At 24.3% G+C, this 26,202-nt stretch overlaps 3 protein-coding genes across 11 annotated transcripts in view; 2 read left to right on the top strand and 1 right to left on the bottom strand.

Annotated features, from left to right (window-relative positions):
• Positions 1-195: 195 nt before the first annotated feature.
• Positions 196-7,961, top strand: LOC122507685. Of its 3 annotated transcripts, XM_043620534.1 has the most exons (9): positions 196-454; positions 738-924; positions 4,010-4,186; positions 4,318-4,470; positions 4,957-5,092; positions 6,091-6,218; positions 6,316-6,606; positions 6,910-7,158; positions 7,687-7,961. In XM_043620534.1, the coding sequence occupies exons 3-9, from the start codon at positions 4,063-4,065 to the stop codon at positions 7,806-7,808; spliced, it is 1,203 nt and encodes a 400-aa protein (XP_043476469.1). In that variant the 5' UTR covers positions 196-454; positions 738-924; positions 4,010-4,062; the 3' UTR covers positions 7,809-7,961. The 3 variants fall into 3 exon arrangements, with proteins under 3 accessions (XP_043476469.1, XP_043476468.1, XP_043476470.1); XM_043620533.1 differs by lacking the exons at positions 196-454; positions 738-924 and having other exon boundaries at positions 3,886-4,186; XM_043620535.1 differs by lacking the exons at positions 196-454; positions 738-924 and having other exon boundaries at positions 4,143-4,190.
• A 206-nt stretch (positions 7,962-8,167) lies between these two features.
• Positions 8,168-13,722, bottom strand: LOC122507681 (deformed epidermal autoregulatory factor 1). The gene is made up of 4 exons (XM_043620530.1): positions 13,389-13,722; positions 12,416-12,907; positions 9,304-9,744; positions 8,168-9,134 (listed from the first exon to the last, which is right to left on the bottom strand). Exons 1-4 carry the CDS (start codon positions 13,641-13,643, stop codon positions 8,934-8,936), a joined length of 1,389 nt encoding a protein of 462 aa, XP_043476465.1. The 5' UTR covers positions 13,644-13,722; the 3' UTR covers positions 8,168-8,933.
• A 414-nt stretch (positions 13,723-14,136) lies between these two features.
• The window catches only part of LOC122507679 (kinesin-like protein KIF13B), an 80,136-nt gene continuing 68,070 nt past the window's right edge, over positions 14,137-26,202 (top strand). For 6 of the 7 annotated variants that reach the window (XM_043620528.1, XM_043620522.1, XM_043620526.1 and 3 more), the window contains exons 1-2: positions 14,137-14,482; positions 21,187-21,274. In XM_043620528.1, coding sequence (XP_043476463.1) covers positions 14,428-14,482; positions 21,187-21,274 — 143 coding nt within the window. In that variant the 5' untranslated portion in view covers positions 14,137-14,427. The remainder of the gene's footprint in view (positions 14,483-21,186; positions 21,275-26,202) is intronic. The other variant, XM_043620527.1, reaches the window with a different exon arrangement.

The raw sequence follows: 26,202 nt of genomic DNA, 5'->3' as shown, positions 1-26,202 counted from the left end.
CGAAAATTCTTAATCAAACGTTTTGTGTGCGTCGTTTAATAATTAAATGTTCTTTTTTTTAGCAAGATTTTTCAATATTAAATTGATAAATTGATAATATTAAATATTATGGAGTGTAAATTCCTATGTATGAACGGCATACGGAGCAATAATGATGTACAGTTTGATGAGAATTCACGAAATATGGAATTACGCAACAGCAACTAAAATATTAGAAACAAAGTATTTTTATTTATTTTTTCATTCTTTAAAACTGCGGCAAAATATTTTATTTTTTTTAATATGAAAAACACTTTAACTCACCCACTTAAAAAAAGTATGATCGTTATAATATGTGTAAGCATTGAACGATTAATTTGAACAATTGTGAGAGTATATGTTGCACATCTTGGACAAATTGCTAAGGTTGGCTGTGAAGATAAAAATCGGCCACTGCTTGCTACAAATTGTTCAGGTAACGGTTTGTTTAATCGCATGCAATTTTTATTTTAATTATTATAATAATAGGTTATTAAAAACTTATTATTTTAATCTAAATTATTAACTAAATATTAATAAATTATTAGTAAGTTAAAACTAATTATCAAAAAATTATTAACAAATTTTTAATAATACTATTTAATTATAATTATAATTAATTATTTTTAATAATAATAAATTATCTAGTTTTATTATAATTATCGAAATTTCGTAATTATCAATAGTGGATTTAATTACAAATTTTTAAATTTTTACAGGCAGTGGAAATTAAGTCCATTGATAAGGATTCCATGAAAATTCCTTGAGATTGAGCATAACTTGGAGGCGGTGTGTAAACTTCAAACGAAGATTGACTATCCAATGGAAGAAATGAGAATTGAACATTATTTCGATTTGGTCTTACAAAAATTGACGAATAAGACGGCGGAGCTTCTCTGGAGTAAGGTTGGTCAATCTTTTATAAAAATATTTAATTATTAGCAATAACCACTAATTGAATTAAATTTTGTTAAACTGCTTCTTTAAATGAGAGAATTTGAAAAAGCGTTTAATAATTAAACTTTTAAATAAGCTATAGTTAAATTAAAATTGATTAAAATTAATATAATCCAATTTGAGCAAATTTTTTGTTTTGGTTTCAAATAAATTAAGATTATAATTAGACCTGATTAAAATAATTAAATAATTTCAAGGATCACAGACTTTCACCTATTTTTTGCACCTATTTCACCTATTTCGTTAATATTCACGTATTTCGTTAATTTTCACCTACTTTGTAAACTTTTTATAATATTTTTAATTAAAACTAGTTTTTAAAAATTTTTAATTCATTTATATTTCAATAAATTGAAATTCTAAGTTGCTGAAACTTTCATAGATTAAAACCTTTATTGACTTTGACTTTAGTTAGCCAAATTTTTAGACTTTTGAATTATTTAACTCATTTTAATATTTTTAATTAAATTCAAATTCAGTTGATCTGAATTTCAATTTTTCTAAACTTTAAACAAAAAATAAATTTTTATTAATTTCTAATTCAATCGTTTGAAACTTCAATTTTTCATTTATTTATTTATATTTTAGAAACAATTTATCATAGTTTGATAAGGTTTTTTAAAATACGGTTAGTGTTATTTATTTCATAAAGAAACTGGAATTTTTTTATTTTAATGTCTTGATTAAAAAATTCTATAACTTTTGTAACTTTTGAAATTTTGAATTTGAAATAATTTATTAATTCCTCAGAAATTTATTACAATTTTTAAAAATAATAATTAAATTTTTTCGAGAAATTTAATTCAAATTCCTTCCAAAGTAATTCAGTTCTTGCTACGAATTTTATTAAAATTTTTGAAAATAATTGAATTTCTGCGAAGAATTATATTAAAAATGATGAAAATAATTAAATTCTTTCAAGAAATGTACTTAAAATTGTATTGAAAATAATTCAATTCTTATAAAGGATTTTATCAAAATTTTAATTGTTTCAACGAATTTCATTGGAATTTTTAAAAATAATTTAATCTTGTCGGGAAATTTTTTTATTATAATATTGTATTGAAAATAATTGAATTCTTGACATGAATTTTATTAAAAAAATTTTTAATGAATTCCTGCGAAGAATTTTGTTATTTATGAAAATAATAGAATTTTTGTGAAGAAATTTATTAAAATTTTTGAAAATGATTGAAATCATGCACAGAATTTTGTTATTTATGAAAATAATGGAATTTTTATTAAAAATTCTGTAAATGATTGAAATCATGCAAAGAATTTTCTTATTTATGAAAATTATTCAATTTTTGTGAAGATTTTTATTATAATTTTTTTAAATAATTGAATATTTGCGAAGAATTTTATTAAATTCTTTTTAAATAATTGAATTCCTGCGGGGAATTTTGAATTTTCGAAGAATTAAAATTAATTAAAATTTTTGAAAATAATTGAAATGTTTCAATAAATTTTATTAAAATGTTTGAAAATAAAAAATATTAATAAACAATTAGTTAATTGTATTTATAATAAAAATAATTATAATTATCTTTTGTTTAGAAAACAAATGCTATATTTAGTAAACAATTCACCTTTTCATTTAAATTTTAAGGGAAAAAGATACTGTGATCTCTGTAATTTTCAAATTAATATAAATCAGTTAATTCTAAATTTTCTGTAATATTTTTTTATTTTAAATTTTCTATTTTTTTGGCTTAATTTGCCTTATGGAAATTTTTTTATTTTTTAAATATTTAATTCTTTTTTTGCTATAAATTCTGAATTTCTTTTACCTCATCCGTTTCGGTTGTACTGCAACATTTGCTTATCCATGATCTGTTTAAAGATCTAAAAGCTAAATTTCGTCTAGGAATGAATTCTTCAGGGGGGGCTAAATTCACAATTTCCGGTATTACTCTTTCAATTGTTGTTGTCTCCGTATTTTCATTTTCTGATTTATGTATTAAATATTATTATTCAACAAATTATTGTCAGTAATCGGAATATTCGAAAATGATCCATTTTTCGTAAATAGTAGAAAAAAAGTACCAAGTATGGATAATTTTGAAAAGGTAATAAAATATCAGAAGAATTTGTTATTTGCACATTCTAACCAAATTTTTCGAAATTTACTAACCAATAACAGCGGGAGTTTCAGAATTTGCAGCATTGTTTAATTTCTTTGAATGCTCGGGAAGTTCTGAAGAATTCATAATATAAAAGTATGCGAATTTGATTCCATTTCAATAACTATTATTTATGAACAATTTTTCTTTTTTTAAATTTTCAGCAGAAATTAAAAATTTTGACATGTTTTGTAAAAGTTGATATTATGTCAAAAAGAAACCATAATTTGCTAACCTTCAGATCGGACATTTTTAATTATAGTTGATGACTCGAGATTAACAATAATTAAATAATTTTTTAGTCTTCAATATAATAAAAAATGGAAAATTAACAGAAAATGTATAATTAATAATTGAAGATTATATGTTCAGAAAAATTGTCTGCTTATTTTTTAAAAAAAAGAAAAAATTTTTTAGTGAAAGTCATTGAAAAACATAATTTAGTCATGCCATATTTAACAGAAATCATGATGATAATATAAAAATAATTGTCATTTTCCTCTAAATAGAGTAAGAAAGTTGTATTTTGTTTTGGTCCAGAGAATTTAAACAAAACAAAATAGTTGACATTTAACAAATTTAATATCTTATTTACTGCAAAATAAATTTCTCTACTTTCCATGAATTTTTCACGCCTCGAGAGAACATCTTTCAAATGTATTAGTATGTGAATATGAAATATTATTCAACAGACCATAAAAATATTGCGACCGGGTATTTATATTAAAGCGTGTAGAAATTTCTATGGTCTTTAGTATTCTCTAAGACTTTAAAGCGGAATGTTTCGTAATAGAAATTTTTTAGAAAAACATTTATAAATTGTTTTTCTCCCTTAAAAAGCAACAACAAAATAAAAATAATGTTAAGTAACGGAATTATATTTATTTTTTACTTTATTTGTTATTCATCAGCAGGTCATGGAGAATTTAATGTTAGACATGGACAGAGAAGAAGTCAGGACAGAATGTTGGATAGAAAATGGTTTTGGTCGTCTAATGAGAGAAATAAGTTGAATTCGTCAGATTCAAGATTGCAGAGAACTAATAATAATCACAATTTAAAAAGAAATTCGATGAGAGATCAAAGACGTAAGTATGTAATGATTTACTGTACACATTTTTTTCAATTTTATTTACAGCGATATAAAAATTCTTGACTTAATATTGTTTGGAAAAAATGTGTGTATTTTTTAAAGAAAATTTTTATTTTTTTTTTGCAGTTCTTCCTTTATTTACTGTCGTGAGGTTTGACAATAATCTCTGTATGGGAAGCACTGGCGAAAATGGAACTTGTATTTCGCCTGCAGAATGCGTTCAAAGAAGAGGTGTTAGCAATGGAATTTGCGCCAATGGATATGGAGTTTGTTGCTTTGGTAAATTTGAAATTTATTCTTTTTTTATTTTCTTTAATTTGAAAAATAGTTTATTAAAATAATTTATTAAAGTTTATAAAAAATATATTTCATTTCAATATTTGAAAATTTTTGAATTTTCGTAAAATAATTATTGATAATATTTTATATTATTTGTCATTTCAATGTTTTTCACTGAAAATTCTTAACTTTTTCAAAAATAATTATTAATATTTTTTCCTTTTTTTCCTGAAAATTTTTGACTTTTTGCGAAATAATTATTATTGATAATATTTTTAGTTATTTTTCATTTTAATAAAATTTTTATTTTTTTCACTCAAAAGTTCTTGACTTTTTGAAAAAAAAATAATTATTGATAATAATTAAGAAAGAAATGTTAACTATTATTAATAATAATTGTGTCATTTTTAATAATGGAAAAAAATTAGGAACTTTCCGGATAATTATTATTTTGTGTAAATAAAATAATTGTGAAAAATATTTCAGTAACTGTGGGCTGTGGACAAACAACAATAGACAACAACACTTATTTTGTCAACACTAATTATCCTGCAGCATTCGATGGTACTGAATCTTGTCAATTAACTGTTCTTAAATCTCATCCGGATATTTGCCAATTTAGGTAAGAATAGAAAATGTTTTTTAATTAAAATACAAACTTAGTTGTTTCTGTTTGCTTTTTGTTTAATAATTTTTTGATAATTTCTCTTTTTAAATGTTTTGATTTTAGAAAATTTCAATAATAACAGTTAAGATTAAATATTATAAAAAATTAATAGTTGAAAATATGTAATTGAAAAAGAATTTTATTATAAAATTTTTGAAAATAATTAAATTGTTTCAAAGAAAACGTTTTGAATAAAAATTAAATTCTTTAGAAGAATTTAATTAAATTTGTGTTGAAAATAATTGTTTTTATAAAGAATTTCATCCAAATTTTTGAAAACAATTGAATTGAATTTTTAGGAATAATTGAATTCATCTTAGAATTTATTAAAATATTGAAGATAATTGAATTATTTCGAAGCATTTCTTTATTTCTTTTGAAGAAAATTGATTTTGTTAATTGTAATTAATAATTTTATTATTATTAAAATGCATTAAAATTATTTTTGAAAATTGAATCTTTTGAACAATTTTATTAGTTTTCGTAAATAATAAAATTCTTTTGAAGAATTTTTTAAAAGTTTTTTGAAAATAATGTAGTCTTATTAATAATAATTTTAATTGAAAATTTTGAAAGTATTGGAAATTTACGAATAATTTTATTACAATTTTTGAAAATAATGAGTTCGAGAAATTTTATAAGAAATGTAGTAGAAATAATTGAATTCTCACAAAACGGGTTAACAAAACTTTTGAGACTAATTGAATTTTTCCAAAAAAAATTTTTTTAAATTTTTTAAAAGAATTGAATCCTTTAGAGAAATTTTTTAAAAAATTTAAATTGAAAATATAAAAAAGCCTGAGAAAAATCTGATTATTTATAAAAATAATTGAATTTTTTCAAAGAATTTTATGACCTAAAACTTTTAAGAATAATTGAATTTTTTCCAAGAATTTTATTACAATTTTTGAAAATTGTGCATTACTTTAAAAATTGCAATTAAATTTTTACAGATTGGATTTTGAACAATTTATTATTCGTGGTCCAGAGACGCTAAATAATCTTTGCACTTACGATCAGTTTATTGTCTCCGGTGGAAATCCTGTTCCTCCAATTTGCGGAAATAATAATGGCAATCACAGTAAGATTAAAAAAAAAATTTTTTTAAACCTTAATTACTGTAAAAAGTGTTACTTATTAATTATTTTGCATATTGACTTTGATTTTTTCACGATTAGTGTACGTGGACGTAGGGACCGGCCAAACAAATCCAATAACGCTTTCTTTCGTCACAAGTGGAACTGGATTTGAACGTTCATGGAAAGTGCGAATTTCACAAATTCCTTGCAGTACAATTTACAAAGCCGAAGAGGGATGTTTACAGTACTATACTGGAGTTTCTGGACAAATTAAATCTTTTAATTACGATCCAATTAATGGTTTGCAATTGTCAAATCAAGATTACAGTATTTGCATTCGTATGGAGAGAAACTTTTGTGGAATTCAGTACATGACTTGTTCTGAAGGATGTAAGCAAATTTCTTGTCTTATGTTTTTTCTAATAACTGGGAGAAATTAAATATTTTAAATCTAATATTATATAATAGATTAAGTCTAATTTGAATAATTAGGAGATTTTTTCCAATAATTAAGGAACTTTTAAAAATTTATGTTGATAATAATTTACAAATTGTAAATTACTATCAATTGAAGATAATTAAAATACTAATAATGCTAATACTAATAATAATAAAAATAATAAAAATAATTATTAATATTATCATTATTATGATTTTTATTTAATTGTAATATTCGAAATATTGTTCAAATAGTGCAAGTGACATCAGGATTAATACCAAATTTACCACAAGGACTGAGAAGTAATGCATTTTCATTAACGGGGAATACAGTAAGTGGACAGCCAGTAGCAACAATTGGACAAAATTGTCAGACGGATTGGTTAATGATACCGTGTGCAATGAGTTCAGGAAGAATGCCAACTACAAGCTTAACTTGTATCGATAGAATTTGCGGCGGGTCTTTCAATACCGAACCCATAATGAATTCTTCAACCGTTATCAGTAAGTATTCAATTTTTTTTTCTTGAAATTAAATAATTTTCTAAAATATAAGCAATATTTTGATTTGAAAACTTGTATTTTTTTCAAACTATTTTTTTTCTACATACTTGCTTACACTGGAATCTTAATAATTGAAAATATTGGTTTACTTAGAAAATAATATATAAAAAAAATCTGTTATTAGAGTTGCCACAAGTCAATATTATTTATTAATATTTTGTATTTAATAAGTAAATTCTTTAAATTTTGAATCTGTTATCATTCAAAAATTGATGTTTATTCTTGAAAATATTAAATTAAAAAATTTTAAATATAATAAAGAAAATTTCTCCACTTTATTTTAATTTTTAAAATAGATAAACAACCTTAATGTTTTAAATCAAAATTTTAATGTAAAAATTGATTTTTTTATTGTTGAACTTCGTTTGAATTTTTTTTTATAGTACTCAGGGAAAAAGTCGAAATTCTATCTGGAAATCAGGGTGAAACGAAATTGATTTCAAATTAATTTTGAATATTAAATTTCAGGTACAGTGAAACCATTTCGATTGGTTTTCCACACCGATGGAATAGAAGCTCCAAATGATATTGGTAACAGAGGTTTCTGTTTAAATTATGTTCAACAACCGTGCACAATGAAGCTTCGTTGAATTGTGGTAAGTGAATTTTAATTCCTTTTTTTCTGTTAAAAAAGAGTACGCACGTCAAAAGAGTAGAAATTATTGCAATAATATTAATTTTTCTAATGAAAGTAAGCCCTGCTTCAGGCAATTTTTTAAATATTCCAATAATTTACAATTAATTATTTTAGCCGATTTGAAAATAATTATTTCTACCAACTTGAAAGTAATAAATGTTCAATAAATTTAGAACGTTCAAAAATTTAGGATTAAAAGTAATAAAATTAAATAAAATGAAAATAAGATAACAAAAATTTTTAACTTTGAAGAAAATAATTTAAAAAGAAATAAAAGGGAAATAAAAAGTAGAATAAAATAAAAATAGACAATTTGAGTGAAAGAATGGACCGTGTATATTTTGCGAAACAAATAAGTTATAGAATACATGATTATATGTACAAAGATGAATGTACAATGATTTTTTCACACATAATTATTTTCTAAAAAAAACAGTCAACTTTGGTTGATTTTTTTGGAGCGCAAAAAACTGAGTTTACGCTAATATCTCAACATTTATATGTGTAAATGAATTATATACATATAATTTTCTATAAATAAACGAATGCACAAATGTTTGCTGTTGAGTTAATCAGGAAAAGCGAGAGGGAAATTTCGATTTTTGACAAAAAAAAATCTCTAAGGACGGCAATAAACTAAAAAAAAAGAAAATAAATAAATATATAAGGAATTCTAAATTATAACTTTAGAATTTTTCCACCTTTATGAAATTATTTCCCAATTAGCTATTTCCTTCTCAACTAACAAAGAAGATTCTTTTGAAATTATAATTTCAAATTTTTGTTTTTTTTTACAAATAAACTAAAAGTACCCTAAATTATAAAAATAATAATACATAAAAATATCATGTAAAAAAAGTCTTAAATTTATGATTCCTTAAAAACGGAAAAAAGAAATGTAGCAAAAATAAGAATTGATGAAATCAAAATGAAATCAATTCCACGTTTTTAAACATTAAGTATCTTGACTTGTAGGAATCTTATTCTTAATGTTTTTTTTCTTTTTATAAATAATTGTTGAAATTTTTGCAATGTGATACTTTGAGTTATACTGAATAGATGAGTAAAAGAATAGTAGCTATTGGTCCCCGCCACTTGATCCTAAAGTATTTGCGTCAGCGCTACTGCTTTCGACTATCAGCATTACAGTTTCAGCAGCTCCCCTTACACATTCCCCTTGATGTACACTCCAGTCTTTACGTTGACAAAACGTTGAACAATATGGTGTACGCCTGCATAATGAACATTCCGCAAATGCTTCTCGATTGCAGTTAGCGCACTGAAATTCAAAAAATTCCAATTTTCAAACTAGAAATAGAATTCACAATTTATTATGTAAAAGATTCATTATTATACATCGTCCCAAATATTTTATCGCAAAAAAGACTTCCAATTTAGATAGTTTTCGTTATTGTCCGACCGTTGTGGGGTATAAAAATTGAAAATACCTTTTTATTGTGAGTATCAAGTGCGGGTTGTAGACCAACAGTCTCTATTACATCTCCCCTTCCACCCAATTGAGCGACTAGAGCTTGTTCTCTTCTTTGTTGTTTATACAATTCTTTTGCTTCCTCTAAAGTACGCTTAAAGTCACAGGCAATTTTCAACATCTTATTTGACATATCGTCTAATTTCCTAAATACATCGTCCGCTTGTCCATTCTCAGCTTGAACACTTTCTTGTTCCGATTGATGAACAACTAAACCATCCTCAGAAACAAATTGCGACCAAACTTCTTTCACTGGACCAACAACTTCACTGTCACTATCATTATTACTACCGTCCCTTGAATTATCACTTTTATGTTTACGCGATGGTGTTTCGCCATCCGAATTTTCTCTAGCTCTTCTTCTTCTTTTGTAGGGTGTGAACAAACGAACTGGACCAGTCTGGAAAAAAAATTGATTTTCTATTCAATTAAATTTTTAATAATTATTATTCACGGTTGTCACTAAAATTTGATTTTGTTTTTCTCTGACTTTTCTCTGATAAACAAAAAGAAGACTTTTTACCTGACCCAAAACAGGGTTGCCACAAAAAATTAGTTCTGTTTTTCCCTGACTTTTCTCTCATTTCCAGACAAAATTTTAACCTTTTCCCTGACCCTAAAAAATATTCTGATTCACTCTAAAAATTATTTGACGCTCAAAAAAAACGTTCTAATACATTTATTTGCAAATTTCTTTAATTGTAAAATTATTCAAAAACATCAATAACTGTTTTTTTAAATAAATATTTAATGAAAATTATTTTTTCATAGGAATTAAGATTTTCAAAAATTACAAATTCAAACCTTTTGAAATTCAATAACTTATAAGAATACATAATTTATTGTAAAACATAAAGATATCATTCAGTCCGAATCGAATACTCGGAGTGAATGATTTAGTGAACTCTATTTAGATCGATTTCTTCATGGTTATATAATAATTAAATTCTTCTTTAAATCAATTATTTTTAATAATTTTTTATAAAATTCTTTGAGAATTTTCAAAAATCCATTTGTTTACAATTAAATATTACAGAATATAAAGAAATTTCGATTATTCGAAAATTTTCCAATTAAATATAAATTAGAAAATAAAAACTTCAAATAATTTAAAAAGTAATTCAATTAAACTTTTAAAAAAAAAATTAATTCTCCAGAATTGATAGTTAAAAGTATGAAAAATTTAGATTTCCAAAGATTTTAATTTGAAACCTTTTCAAAATTCAATTATTTCTAAAAAATTCAAGTGATACTACTTTTAATATTCAATTATTATCTAAAATTTTAACTGATATTAATTTTTAAATCAATTTTTATTAGAAACTTCTACGAGAATTCAATTATTTAAATATAAAAATAACTAATTTATTAAATAATAATGTTTTTTAAAATTGAATTCTTTTGACGAATTTTAATAAAACTTTTTAAGAAAAATTACATTTTTCAAGAAATTTGATTAAAATTGTATTAAAAATAATGGAAATTCTGCAATCAGTTTTATTATTTATGAAAATAATTGAATTCCTAAAAAGAATTTTATTATTTATGAAAATAATGGAATTATTACTTTTTAAAAATAATAATTAAATTCTTCCGAGGAATTTAATTAAAATTACATTAAAAATAATGTAATTTTTGCGACAAATTTTACATAAAATTTGGAAAATAATTTTAATAATCTGCGAAGAATTAAATTGAAAATGATGAAAATAATTAAATTCTTTCAAGAAATGTAATTAAAATTGCATTGAAAATAATTTAATTTTTAAAAAGAATTTTATTAAAATTTTTGAAAATATTTTAACACTTTTATTAAAATTTTTTTTAAATAATTGAATTCGTTTTGGGAAATTTTATTAAAATAGTAGATATTGAAAATCATTGAAATTAGAAAATTTTTTGAAAATAATTGAAATTAGGATAAGAATGTTTTTGACATTTATGAAAATAATTGAACTTTGCAGAAGAATTTTGTTATTTATAAAGATAATTGGGATTTTTACGAGAATTCGTTTCAAATTTTGAACATAGTTGAATTTTATCAGAAGAATTCCTTTTTTTGGAAAATAATTGAATTTCTGCAATTATTTGTAATTTGAATTTTTGTAGTGTTTTCAATAAAAATTTAAATGAGAGAAATTTTAAATTCTATTATTTTTAAAAATGCTAATTGGTGTAGAATTATGTAATTTATGGAAATAATTGAATTTTTGCGGAGAATTTTATTAAAATTTAAAAAAAAAATGTAATCTCATCGGAAATTATATTACAATTTTTGAAAATAATGGTATTTCTGCGAAGAATTTTGTTATTTATGAAAATAATTGAATTTTTGTGAAGAATTTTATTAAAATTTTTTGAAAATAATCTTAAATCCTACTAAGAATTTTTTTATTTATAAAAATAATTTAATTTTTGTGAAGAATTTTATTACTTTTGAAAATAATTGAATTTCTGCGAAGAATTTTACTAAAATTGTATTGAAAATAATTGAAATTTTACCAAGAATTTTATTAAACTTTTTGAAAATAATTGAATTTCTGCAATATCATTCGTCACTTTTCCAAAATTTATTTTTTTAGTTTTTTTTAAGTAAAATTATTCTATAAATCCATTATTTTTAATAATTAATTAAAAGAATAATAAAAAATGTAACTACTCTCAGAAGAATTTGAATTATCATTTTTCAAAAATCCAAGTTCTTTAAAATTTCTAATTAAATTCATTCAAAATTGAAATTTTATAAAATTTTAAATTAAAACCTTTTGAAGTTCATCTATTAATGAAAATTGTAAATGCAACTCTTTTAAAATTCAATTAGTTTGAAGGTTTCTTTTATTAGAATTGGCGGTAATTTCATAGTTTTCGAGTAAAAAAAAAACAAACAAACAAAATTAAGAATTTTCTTACGAATTCTAAAAATTTAATTTTTTCCAGTACTTTAAATAAAAATCCCTGACCTATTTTACTTTCCCTGACTTCCCTGACCTGTGACAACCCTGTAAAACTCGTTTCTTTATTTAAAAATATATTTTGAATTAAATTCTAAAAATAAAAATAAAATTACTTACAGCACTGTCATCATCACAGCATGCTGCACAGGTGCAAGATGTGGCGTGTGGTTTTAATATTTGTTCATCAATAAGAGTCTGTAAACTTCTTCCACCAAAACGAATACTACGCTTCCAGTCTTTGCTCGATGCTCTTCCGCAGAGTGCTTCAAATTCACTGGGTGTATACCATTCCTGGCCCAATTTTATACAACGTCCTCTACCACCTGAGCCAAATCTACTTTTATGTAGTTCGGCATTTGTATTTTTACACCTGACTGGCAATACGGCCATACTAGCCGACTCCGACCAGCTGCACACTGGCTGTGAATTCGCCGCCGAGACATGAAGTTGCTCCGTGTCAGTGTCATCAGCACTATTTTGAATTACAATGTGCGTTGCCTTCAACTCACCATTCCAACGTAGTGGATCGGTATCCTTATCGTGTCGGGGCTCACAAATGAAACTATTGTCAACGCATAACATCTGCTTGAATTGACCCGAACCGGGTAACTGTAAATTTACAATTAATCCATCAGTAAGATTTCCAAAAACATAAACTAAGAAAAAATATTTTGTGTTTATGAACTTTATGAATTTTCTCTAAAATTTGATTGAAAATTTTAATTGACAGAAAGCTTATCAGTGAATCAAAATAAATAAGAAACAAAGTAATTAAGTTGAAGTAGAATAAATTGTGATTGTAAAAGAAAATTATGTAAATAAATATTTACAGCAATCTAACGCAATCTATAGCGCAGAAAGTAAACCAATACACGTGAACTTTAAAAACATGACAACACGATTGGTTATTGAGTGTATAACGTGTACTTATGTAGGTTGCTGCAATAGACATGTATATATAAATATAGTGTGTAGATACAAATGTCACAAAATAGAAAGGTGTTTATTAACTATTTTGAAGAAAACTAAATGAAAAAAGAGAGGGAGAGAGAAATGAAAGGAAAATATTTAACTAAATAAAATAGAATACCTGTAATTGATCGGAGGTGATGACGTTGAAGGTAGTTCCATTGGAGGCGTTTGCAACCCCGATGATGGAGCCGACAGGTAAAGAAACCGGTACACCAACTCCTTGAACACTAGTTACACCCGGTACGGAAGTGACGGCGACAGGATGGGCTTCGTGTTCAGTCGTCAGGGCGGACGTCTCCTCGGACTCGCTCGTCAACGGTTCGGACATGTCCGGTAACACAGCGACACTTTCCGATGTTTGATTTTCCTCCATTTCGGCTGTCCTCGCCTTTTCGCGGTCAATAGCGTTTGTAGACTCGGGCCGATGTGGTTGTTCCGCATCAAACCAGGTCTGGGTCGCTGCTTACAGTGCGTCCAGTCCAGGGTTGCACAGTTCAAAGTTAGACGTTTTTTAACGTATTTTACGCAGTAGAACGTCCGAAGTGCGAGATGCAGTTAAGGTACGTTCACAGCTCTCGTAGTAGTGCAAGGTATCTGTCTCTCTTACTCCAATGTGGATCTTTCGTTCTGGACAATTTTTACCACAGGTGTAAATGCTGCTTTACGTTCGAGAATTTGTTTATACTTCGCAGTAACCCATCCCTGACTAGGTGTATTCTGATTGGCGGAAATTTACATTTCCAGTAATATTTAATAAAGTGGTGGGGGGATGTGGAAACAACAGGGGTTTCACTGCGCAATTGCAATTTCCCCCCAGTCTAGGGAATTGGCAGCCCTGCTCTCACTAGTTACTCGAAACGGATGGAACAAGGAGCAGTTTAGAAAATAGAAACGAGGGAAAGTGAACGTCATCGAGGAAAAAAAAAGCACATGATTCACGTTTCACGAGCAGTCTGACTCCCTGACAGTCTAAGCAATATGGCGAATTATGTCACGAGCTCGTTGGGACACAGTGTCGTTTAAATGATAAGAAGTTCGCGTTATGGGGTGAGAATAATGTAGCGTTTACAAAAACCGTGTGAGTAACGAAATTGTGCATTCGGAGTACCTTGTGAATTTACGATCGGGATACACAGTGTACGTTACCGGTGTGAAACATGGCCACGGATAAGATTAAAGTTGCTGTTCGGGTTCGTCCGTTCAATAGAAGAGGTAAATCTAGCCTAAAATCATAATACTGACATAATTTTTTTTTCCAACTGACTCCCTTTTGATAATGATCTTTCAATTCTTTACTCGACATTTCTCATTTGTTTTCCTGACAATTTTCAATAATAAATCATTAAAAAATCGACCTTCGACTTGACAAGTGCTGCAGGATTGGACCACTTGTGTCTGTTGACACTGACACTTGCTCCAAAACGCGGATCTGTCACTGTCAAATTCTACCTCGAGTCTAATTTTTCTCTAAATATATTTATTATCCAAGTAACATTTTTTACGTTTTACTAAAGGGGAATAAAGTCCTTATTGAAAAATAAACTTTTATCAACATTCTATAACTTGTAACTGGTGATTTTTGTACATGAAACAATAGACAAAGCGATGTTTCATTCAAGTTGAATATTTTTATACAAATTTCTTTCTTTTCGTAAAAATAAGGAAAAATTTGAGATTCAAAACAAAAAAAATTCTCTTTTTAGAAAAATAGTGTTTACAGGTGAAATAGAGATTGTGTAACCTTGAAAGTTTTGAAAACCTTGAGTGATCTTAAAGAACATAGAAAATGCACGTGTTTTTATTATTAAGGCAATACATTTCAAAAGATTAAATTGATTTAATTTCCTCCGCCATAATCGTTCTTACTTAATCAGCATTTGTAATAATAAGTTACAGCTGTTCAAATCTTTCCTTGATAAAATTTTATACCTATTGGGTTTAAAAACATTTTTTGATCGAGATCTTTTTTAAAAAAAATATTACACGCGATAAAAATATATTTTTCTATAACTGTTTAATACATCAGTAATTATTATATAAATTTTTTATTGTCCAAAGTAATTAGACAATTACTAAACGTTGAAAAACGCACTTTATGACAAAATGAGTCACAAATAAATAAACATTGAGTGAATAATACCAATGCGTACATGCATTATTCTTTTATTTCATATTGAAAAATACGATTTTTATCTAATTTCCTCTTTACTTTGATTAAAAATATATCATTTCATTCGCATCGTAAATTGATGATTATTACATATTTTTTCTGTACGCGAGTGACGTATCTATTTAAACTGCAAGTTACTCATACTTTCTACAGGATGTTAAGAAACACGTTGTTGTTAAGAATATTAAATTTGAAAATAATGTTACCTTTGTTGTTTATTTCCGGTTTTCCCTGTTTTTTTCTCTAACATCAGTAATATTCTCAAGGTGTTTAATTGGTTTAAATTTTATCGGATTTTTTTTCTCTCATAATAATAATCATCATATTCATTGTTGTCGAGTAAGGAACTGAAATGATTCTTGCTTATCAATATTTTCCCCCAAAATAAAAAAATTCGATAAAAAAAAATTAAAGTGTGCATGATGGAAATTAGAAATAGTTACTTTAATCCTAATCAGATTAGGATTTAAAGTGTTTGGTTCATTCAACCAGGATGAACTACACTTTGCAGTTAATTTTATAAAGTCCATTGCATAATGCTCTTAAAGAGAAATGTAAGCAGATACGATAGATGTGCAGAAAACTCGCATTATTCTAAAGTCTTTAGTGTACGTCACCTAATTATGTAACCACTTATACGTTTTCTGGAGCTTTTTTATTAACGAACCTTGGTGAAGCAATAAAAGAAACAATCAGTTTATTCCATGCTTTTTTATTTCGCAAAATTATTATTATTATTATAAACTTTCCATTTTTATAAACATTGCGAGTGTTGATTGTGATAATTTATGAAAAAGAGAAAAAAAATTGTTATACTTGAATTATTATTGTAATTGAAAATTAGAAACAGTAGGTTATGCTGGCACATAATATTAGGCAACTAGAGGAAAACAATTTTTTTTATCGAATCTTTTATTTATTTGATTTTATCTCAATGATAAAATTAATTTCTCTATCGAAATTTAATTTAACTCATTTATTTCTTTGTTAAATTAAAATTCTATTTCTTGAAAATAAAAATAAATTTTTGAATGTTTCTTTAATAATTTTAATTGAACATTTTGAAAGCAATTGAATTTTATTAAAATTGTATTGAAAATAATTGAATTCTTGCGAAGAATTTTACTATTTATAAAAATAATTGAATTGTTTCGAAGAATTTATTAAAATTTTAGAAAATAAATGAATTTTATGTTAATATTTGAAAATTTTAATTCTTTCGAGGAATTCTATTAAAATTGTTTTGAAAAGAATTGAATTCCTGCAAAGAATTTTACTATTTATAAAAATAATTAAATTTTTTCGAAGGATTTATTAAAATTTTAGAAAAAAATAGAATTTTTTCGAAATGTGTTTAATTTTTTTTTTTAAATTGAATTCTTCCGAGGAATTTAATTAAAATTGTTTTTATAATAGTCGAATTTTTGTAATTAGATTTTACTATTTAAAAAAATAATTGAATTGTTCAGAAGGATTTATTAAAATTTTAGAAAATAATTGAATTCTGCCGTGAAATTGTATTAAATTTTTTGAAAATATGAACAGTAATAATTAATTTTGTACTTAATAAGTGAATTTTTTAAATTTTGATTAAGTATGAAATTATTTAAAAAATTTATTGAACGTTAGAATCTTTTTGGGACAAAAAATGTGATAAATTATCATTTTGGGAAAATTGGTTTGTTTATTCCAGTAAAATTATAATTCTTCCATTTATTTATCTGTTTTAAGCATTTTATATCTTTTTTACACTTTAATAATTTATGTTTTTAATTTAGTTCCTTAAATTATAAAAATGTTATTCTTTTAATAATAAAACAGAATATCGGGAGCAAAGAACCAATTTCAAATAACTTGGTTAAATTCCTGAAAATACGTGATCAATTTTTATAGTTATTCGTTAAATCGATTTTATTCTCACGTTTATTTTTAAAACAATATTTGTCAATTTTCCTCGTTTATTTCAAATTATTTGATTAACACTGAATTTATGTTTTTAAATGTCATTGAAAATTGTCAATATTTTATATGAAACGTCAATACAGTAAGCGATGATCATTAATATATTGGAAAGTGTAAAATTCAACAACTGCAAACACAAAAGAGAAACAAAAGAGTTCACGAAATATTGTGTTTCTTTTTTTTCGGTCTCAAATTTTTTACCATCGAATAACATTTTTTCCCAAAAAGGACAATAAATTTTTTTATCGCAATATTTTTGTTTTTGTTGCCCTGTGTCTATTAGTTGCTCTTGAAACGACGCAAAAAGAAAAACTTTTTAGAATTAAATAAGTTTCTTAGTAAGTAGACTAAACACTAATTTCGACTTCCTATAGTCGTAAAATTTACTTTCCACTATCTCGTTACCTACACTGACAATAATAATTATTCTTGAACTAATTTTATTCGCTTTGGAAGGATTATACGAGCGAAAGTAAACACTGGGTTATTTTTTTATTTATTTTTTTTTTAAAAGAGAGAATCTATATAGTTTAGAAGAGAATATTGCGCTGAGATCATAAGAAAAAGAGAAAAGAAGTAATATAAACAGAGAGTTCTACTTTTGACAGTATTTTTCAGAATCGTCTTTGCTTTTCTTTTTTAGCAAATTTTTTTCGGCGATTGTTGAAAATTTATTTAAAAATTCTTTTATTCCGGAGAAGATTTTTTCTCTCTTTCTAAATCGTAGTCTACTTTTCTTTTTCATGCTTTTGAACAATAGAAAGAATAAATATTTTAAAAAAATGTATCACAATGTACGATTTCACCGACTATTCGTTTTTTTTAATATGTAGTTTAGAAATGAAAGTATAATACACCAAATGCGCTGAAATATCGTCGCAGTCTTTTCCATTCTAATAGATAGGATTTTCATATAAAAACGAATTTTCTTTTTTCTAGTTTCACTGGCCTAGAGTTTTCTTTCTCATGCAAATGTCACATTCATTGATTTCCTAGAGTCGCTGACTATTTGTTCGATTATACTATAGCATTTGGGCCAAGGATCTCAGAAAGATCTCAGTACAATTAAAATATATAATGAGGAAAATTGACAATAGTTCGTAATTCAATCAGTGAGAATTTTTCATTTATACTATTTATACAATTGTTTTGTCACTCAAAATAATTCTGAACGAAATTTCATTCTAAAAATGAACAAAATTTATTTATTTCCTCTTCGAATTAAATTTTGATTACAATTTTGTGCCACCATAAAAAAAATTGTTTCTAAATAGAAAAAATTAAATTTTTTATTGAAATTAGTAATTTCTGAAAATAAGTATTTTCTTTATAAAAGGAAAAAATTGTGGATTATGAATAATTTATATAAATATCTTATTTAAATTCGTGCGACAAAAATTGATGAGCATTAAAAAAGAATTATTGAGTCGCGTGACGACAGAGACAAAAATACAATGATTATTTATTAATAACTGAACGTTATTATTTAGTTATTAATAAATAATTATTGACGTAAGTAAGAAGGAAATTTTTCTTAAACTTTAATTGAATTTAGTGTTAAAATATAAGTGTAAAAATAAGAAATAATTTCATTTGAAAATATTTCCATCATTGTTATTTAAATTTTAACTTAATTACACGTAATTTCAAAAAGTTTAAACTAATTTTACGTTATGAATACAGAAACTTTGATAAAAACGGAAGTACATAGAGGAATGTGTGTACATGTTTATATGTTAAATAAACAGAAGTTTGAGAGCAGTAGCAGGTGTTTGTGGCATACAAAGAACTTAACGACAAAAGGGTATTTGTATTTAGAACTTTGGATATTGGTTTTCTAATGTACTCATTTCCAAGTTTGAATAGTTCGGATATTTTTAATCGGATAAAGTCCGCAATATCCAATATAATAATGCTTATCATTTTCTTCTATTGTCCTCAAAAATATTTGCTGTCCGACTTTTTAATTTCATTGTTGAGAAATTTTCATGTCCCACTAAACATGCAGCAAAAACATTTCGAGATATAAGCAAATTGGCAATTGAACTCGGAAAAATGTTCTTTTAAGCTTTTTGCAAGTTTTTTCTTTTCCTTTATGCAAATTTTCACTTTTTTCACTAATAAATCCAAATTCCAAACGAAATCGAAAATTTTACTTTTGAGGTTATATTTTGTTACAAAACGGTAAACGTCAAAACGTTTTTGTGTTTATTTAAGGTTTGTTAACAATTTTGAAACAAAGTAAATATTTCAGGTTTGTTGCTCGTTTCTGATTGGTTATTACTTTTATGGCAGGATTACAAGTTGATTAGAAATTTGAAACAACAAAATCTTTTCACGTTTTTATTATTTTTAAAAGTAATTGCTGAGGAAAATTAATATTTTCCTAAATTACTTTAAAATAAAAAAAAGTGATATACAAAGTTATTTTTCTTTAAGTTTTATGATTTCTTCTTCTATTCTTTGTTGAACATAAGGGTGCAATCACACATTTTTTAAAGTAAACAAACTATGCTTGAATTTGATTGGTTCATTTCAGTAGAAATTTAACAATAAAAAATAGCGACCCAACCCTGATATCGGCCGTTATTTTTCATAACAAATAAAAAGTTGCAAGAAAAAGTGACAAAAATCTTATTTATCTAATTTGGAGGTTATTATTTTCAATAAAGATATGGTTAACCATAAGAGTCAAAGGATAAAAATAAAAAGGTGAGTATAAAATTAGAATTGAAGAGGGTCCACGATTTCAATTTGTGGTTCTAATTCCGACTTTGATATCGGTAATTCTTTGTTATCACTTTTGATTATAGAGTTAAATAGAGAAATCTCTCAACTAAAATCGAAATCCTGTTTCCCTTTAACCACAAAATTTAATGGTAAAAATACCATCGAACTTGGGTATATATCGAGAAATTCTTTATTTTGTATGAAGATATAGAGAGAGATATTTTATTTGGGGCAAATGTTAAAGTATCATTTATTTTCTGAAAATAAAAGTGAATGGAGGATAAATATAAATGGGTGTAACAGACAACTCATTGAACTCTTCACGCATTGTAATTTATATTATAGAATGCATTAATCCTTATTTAGTATGCCGTACGCATGTAATACAATTACGTGCTCACGAGTATGTTACACTTTGAATATTAATAAAACTTGTAATTCAATCACTTCTTTCATATATGAACAATGTTTTTATTGTCACGCGTTGTTAACATCATCCATTAGCGCACCATAATAATTTTTCTGTCCATTAAATACACTTCTTCTTGTCTTAGAGAATATAATTGAGATGACGTTAATTTATTCCATTTATATTCTAAAGTTGATAACTTGATATTTTTGTGTAGGTGTATTTTTCAACAGAAAGGTTTATTCTTTATTTTTCGGGTGGGCTTTTTTTTTTGAACTCATGTCTTGAGTCGATTAGAGGAGAAGTTTATATAGTTCAAGTTCAATGAACGAGTTACTATAGGGACCGCCTATCCATCTTATCGCAAGTCACGTACTTTCTATACTATGATCCGCATGTAGTATAATAAAAATTGCTTTCAGTATCTCAAAAAACGATAAAAACGGATTTATTTTAACTTTTTTTCATTTAATTTCTCAATTTTCTTTTTTATTTCTATTTTCTTCTAAGATGAAGAATTGTGACATTTACTTTGGCAATTTAATTCACTTTTGTCCTCTATTAAGGAAGGGAAAATTTTTTAATATAATAACTTAATAAAAAATAATTGGCAATTTTAGTAACCAGTTTTTTTCTTGTTTTCAGAACTCGAACTTGGGACACAATGCGTCGTCGAAATGTCTGGCCAGCAAACTGTTCTCCAACATCCGATATCAATGGACAAAATAGATCGGTAAGTCAGCTAATAACTTGACATTTATTAAATAATTGACAAAAATAATAATAATAATAATAATAATAATAATAATAATAATAATAATAAAAATAATAATAATCATAATAATAATAGATTCGATTATTTTCAAAAAATTTTCGAAATTCAATTATTTTCAATATCTAGTATTTTCATAAAATTTCACAAAAGAATTCAATTATTTAAACAAGAAATTGATAAAATTCATCCAAAATTCAATTATTTTCATAAATAATAAAATTTCAACAGGAATTCAATTAATTTAGAATAGCATTTTCAAACAAAATTCGAAAAATTAATTGTTTAACAAAATTTGTAGGTATACAATTCTTCACAATAATTCAATTACTTTCACTATTAATAACATTTTTCATGGAAATTCAATTTTTTTAAAAAAATGTTTCATACAAATTTTTATCAAGATTTCAATTATTTTCACAAAAAATAAAACTCATGGAAGAATTTCAATTTTTTTTTAAATACTATTTTAAATTAATTAATCGAAAAATTCAATACTGTTTTGACAAATAAAATGTTCATAATATTTATTATATTTCGAAAAAATTAATTATTTAAAACAATATTTATAAAATTTTTATGAAGAATTCAATTATTTTCAAAAATAACAAAATTTTTCAACAGGACTTATTTTTGGGGCAATAATTCAATTATTTTCATAAATAATAAAATTTTTTACAGGAATTCAATTATTTTTGAAAATTTGAATAACATTCTTTGCAACTATTCAATTATTTTCATAAATAATAAAATTCAACGCAAGATTTCAATTATTTTTAATACAATTTTACAGAAAATTGCTCAAAAAATGTAATTGTTCTTAAAAATATAATTTCAATTTCTCGGAAAAATCAATTATTTAAAAAAAATGTTTTTTTTTAAATTCTTTGGAAGAATTCAATTATTTACAAAAATATTAGGATTGTTCACAGGAATTCAATTATTTTAAATACAATTTTAATTCAATTTTAATAAAATTCTTCTCAAGAATTCAATTGTTTACATAAATAATTCTTTGAAAGAATTCAATTATGTCGATAAATAACAAAATTATTTCTGAAAATTCAATTATTTTTAGACATTTTAATAAAATCCTTTCCAAGAATTCAATTCTTTTAAAAAATAAACATTTTCACAGGAATTCAATTATTTAAAAAAAAATTTAAGAAAATTCTTCGTCAGATTTCAATTATTTAAATTTTTTTAATAAAATTTCTCGATGGAATTTAATTTTTTTTTAAAAAGTTTTAAAAAATTCTGAGAAATTCAATTATTATTTTAAAAAAATTTAAATAAAATTCTTCACAAGAAATTAATTATTTTCATAAATAATAATATTTTTCTCCAGAATTCAATTATTTTCACAAATAAACTTCTTTACAAGAATTTAAATCTTTAAAAAAATTTTTAATAAAATTAATTGCAAGAATTCAATTATTTTTATAAATGACAAAAGCTTATCGCAGAATTTCAATCGTTTTTTATACAATTTTAAATAAAATGATAGAAAGTTGCATTTATTCTAAATTTTTTTTTTTAATTCGCCGAAAGAATTAAATTAGTTAAAAGAATTTTTGATAAAATTCTTCATAAAAATTCAATTATTTAATAAATTATTTATTTTTGTATTTAAATAATTGAATTCTCGCAAAATTTTCTAATAAAAATTGATTAAATAATGAATTCTTGCTAGGAATTTTATTAAAATTTTTGAAAATAATAATAGTTAATTAGTAAATTAATATTTGCATTTTTTTTTAAATTTTGAATTTAAAATTATTCAAAAAATTGAAGTTGATATTTAAAAATAAAAAAAATTTTGCAATTTGCATATAATAATAATAAGTCGAACATCGCGTTTCGCTCGTAACATTTGCTAGTGATAATAATAAGAAAGTTTATTCTGAGGAATAATTAAAAAACAGTCAAGATTTTCGAAAGACAGAATAATAAAAATTGATTAACCGATAGTATAAAAATAAATAACATAAATAAAATAAATAAGGGAATATTTAAAGTATTTTTCACTAAAATAAATAAATTGTGCGTAAAAGAGAAATTATTGGGAGGATAAAAATAAATTTTATATAGTCTAGGAATATATTCTATTTATAGTCTCATATTTAATATCTTTTATGTTAATTCTTTCATTTTATTTTCTTTTGTATTTTTAGGAACATTTTCAACAGGCTTTTAATTATCATGGTCAATTAAAATATTAATGAGAAAATGGTACGCGTGCGCAATGAATTTATTATGAATTTACATATATATATATGTATATAAATACACGCGGCAGCAAAGAGAGCAGAGAAGTTAATTTTCAATTCCCGAAGGGAACTTTATATATCGAAAATTTGATGAGACAAATGAATGACCCTGAATGGTAAATTAAATTATTCAGTAAAATTTGGTTTCTAATCGAATCGAAATGAAGGTTACATTTCGAATATTCGATTCCTCTTGTGTGACGAGTGTATTGATCCTGTGTGACGTCACAAACGCCTTGATACAATACAATGAACTCCAAAGTTTTACAGCTGTTTTGCAAAAAAATAGGAATTTTGAAAATTTTCGCCTTGTTTTTTTTTTAGTGAAAGAGCAAAAAAGGAATTTTTAGATATTTTAGTAAAATTTTTTTAGAAAAGATTTTTTCTAAAAAGGAAGAGAAGGAGAAATACTTTCTTGTCGCTATTGTTATTTAGAACAAAAGACATATAATTTAAAGTGCGCGCCTTTGATATTTAATCAACAAGAAATTTTACTTATAATGATTCTAAAGGGTTAGTACGGTCGATGGGCAATTTGAATTTCATGAAGCGCGATAATCAGTATTAATTACACCGTATAATTAATTAAAAGTTTACCTGAACTTTTTTAATAGCTTCTCATAAATAAAATATATAAAAAATACTTTTAATTACCTTGTACGATTTTTTTTATCGTTCACACTATATTTGTAGATAATTTTAATTATATGTATATTTTAACCGCGTTTTCGTTTGATTTTTTCAGTTAAAGAATTTTTTCAAAAATTTTATTTTTTTGTAAGTAGAAAATAATTTTTTTCAATTGAAAACAATTTTAATTAAAACAAGTTTTTTTGAACAATATTTTCATAAATTTTTTAAATTTTCTTATATTTGTGGGTATAAATGAAATTATACAAAGTGTTGAATTTATTTTCTATATTTTTCATTCATTTTCAAATTGAAAAATTTGAACTATTTAATTATTATTTTTCGCTCTCTTAAAAATGGAAAAATTTGAAATATTTAATTATCGTTTCACACTCGAATTTTAAAATTGAAAAATTTGAAATATTTCATTATATCATTTTCCACTCTCTTTTAAAAATTGAAAAAATTAGAAATATTTAACTATTACCATTTCTCACTCGAATTTTAAAATTGAAAAGATTAGAAATATTTAATTATCGTTTTCCACTATTACTTTAAAATTGATAAAATTGGAAATCTTTAATTATGAAAATTTTTTTTTCTCATTGTTTCACGATGTTGATATTGATTAAAATTTTTCTTTTTTATTTCACAAATTCAATGTGGGGCGAAAAAGAGAAATATTAGGTATATTGAGAAAAGAAATAGTCAACTATTATATTTATATGCAGCTAACGTCGAATGAGAGGTGTGATAGGAATTCAATATCGATGGTTGGAATTTGATAAGCATTAAATGACGTTATGAGAAATATAAAGCTCTTATAAATTAGTCTTTATTACCGCAATAATAGTTCGCTCATTATATAGTTGAGAGGGAAGAAAAATATCGAAAAAATAAATTATACGCATAAAATTTATCAGAAACTTTTCACATATAAATGGGGAAAAAAGGAAAAAATTTCTAGCCTGTGGAGAAACAATTTTTTTTCCTTTTTTTTCGGTATTTAATATTACTTGTATTTGCATAGAGTGGATATAATTTATTGGAGGAAAATGGAAAAAAATTGGAACACACCGCGGATTAAATGGAAATGGCTTTTAAAAATTTTATAAAATTCCTCTTCCGATGTAACCCATTTTTTTTTTTTTTTTTATAAAGATTTAGAAAAATATTTGCATCTCAAATGCAATTTATTTTACAATAAGAATAAAATAAATTGTTTATTGTCAATATTGAAGAGTGGAAAAAAATTTATTTGATTTAAATAAAGTCGTTTGTCGTTAAGCAAATAAATATTTGTTTGTATCGCAAATAATTTTGATTTAAGTCGGATAATTTTTATTTCTATCAAACATTATGACTTTTTCGACTTTTTTCGACATATTTTCAAAAATTGCGACTTTTTCGACTTTTTTTTCAAATATTGCAACAAATACCACATTTTTAGTATTAAATGCAACTTATTTCGATTTTTATACAGAGTGAAAAATAACTACAGTCAAATCTTTCAAAAAATTATTTTTGAATAATTTTTCTAATTAAATTTTTGAAATATATAATTAAAATGATTTTCAATAATTGAAATTTTGTAAAATTGAATTAAAAATAATTATTTTTTTTAAGTATGTAGTTTGCTATAATTTTGGAAAATCAACTTTTGAGAACTTTAATTGAAAACTTTGAAAATTATTATTTAATTATTATTTTTATAAAATTCTCAAAAATTTGAGTGAAAAATCTTCAAGTGTAAATTTAAAAATGAAAATTAGCTTCTAAAAATTATATTAAAATATTTTTGAAGAAAGTAACTAATTACATATTTCCGAAAATTCAAATACACCCAAAAAATTAGTACATTAACATTTTTTAAAATTATTTTTAACATTTTAGAAAAACATATTTAAAATTTTTAATTAAAATTCTTCAAAAGTTTTTTTTTTTAATTATACAAAAATTCTTTTAAAAAATTCAATTATTATCGAAAAA

The sequence above is a fragment of the Leptopilina heterotoma genome, unplaced genomic scaffold (assembly GCF_015476425.1).
Source record: "Leptopilina heterotoma isolate Lh14 unplaced genomic scaffold, ASM1547642v1 Lhet_51, whole genome shotgun sequence".
Classification (NCBI taxonomy): Eukaryota; Metazoa; Arthropoda; class Insecta; order Hymenoptera; family Figitidae; genus Leptopilina; species Leptopilina heterotoma.
This window is presented reverse-complemented; position numbering and strand designations above follow the sequence as displayed.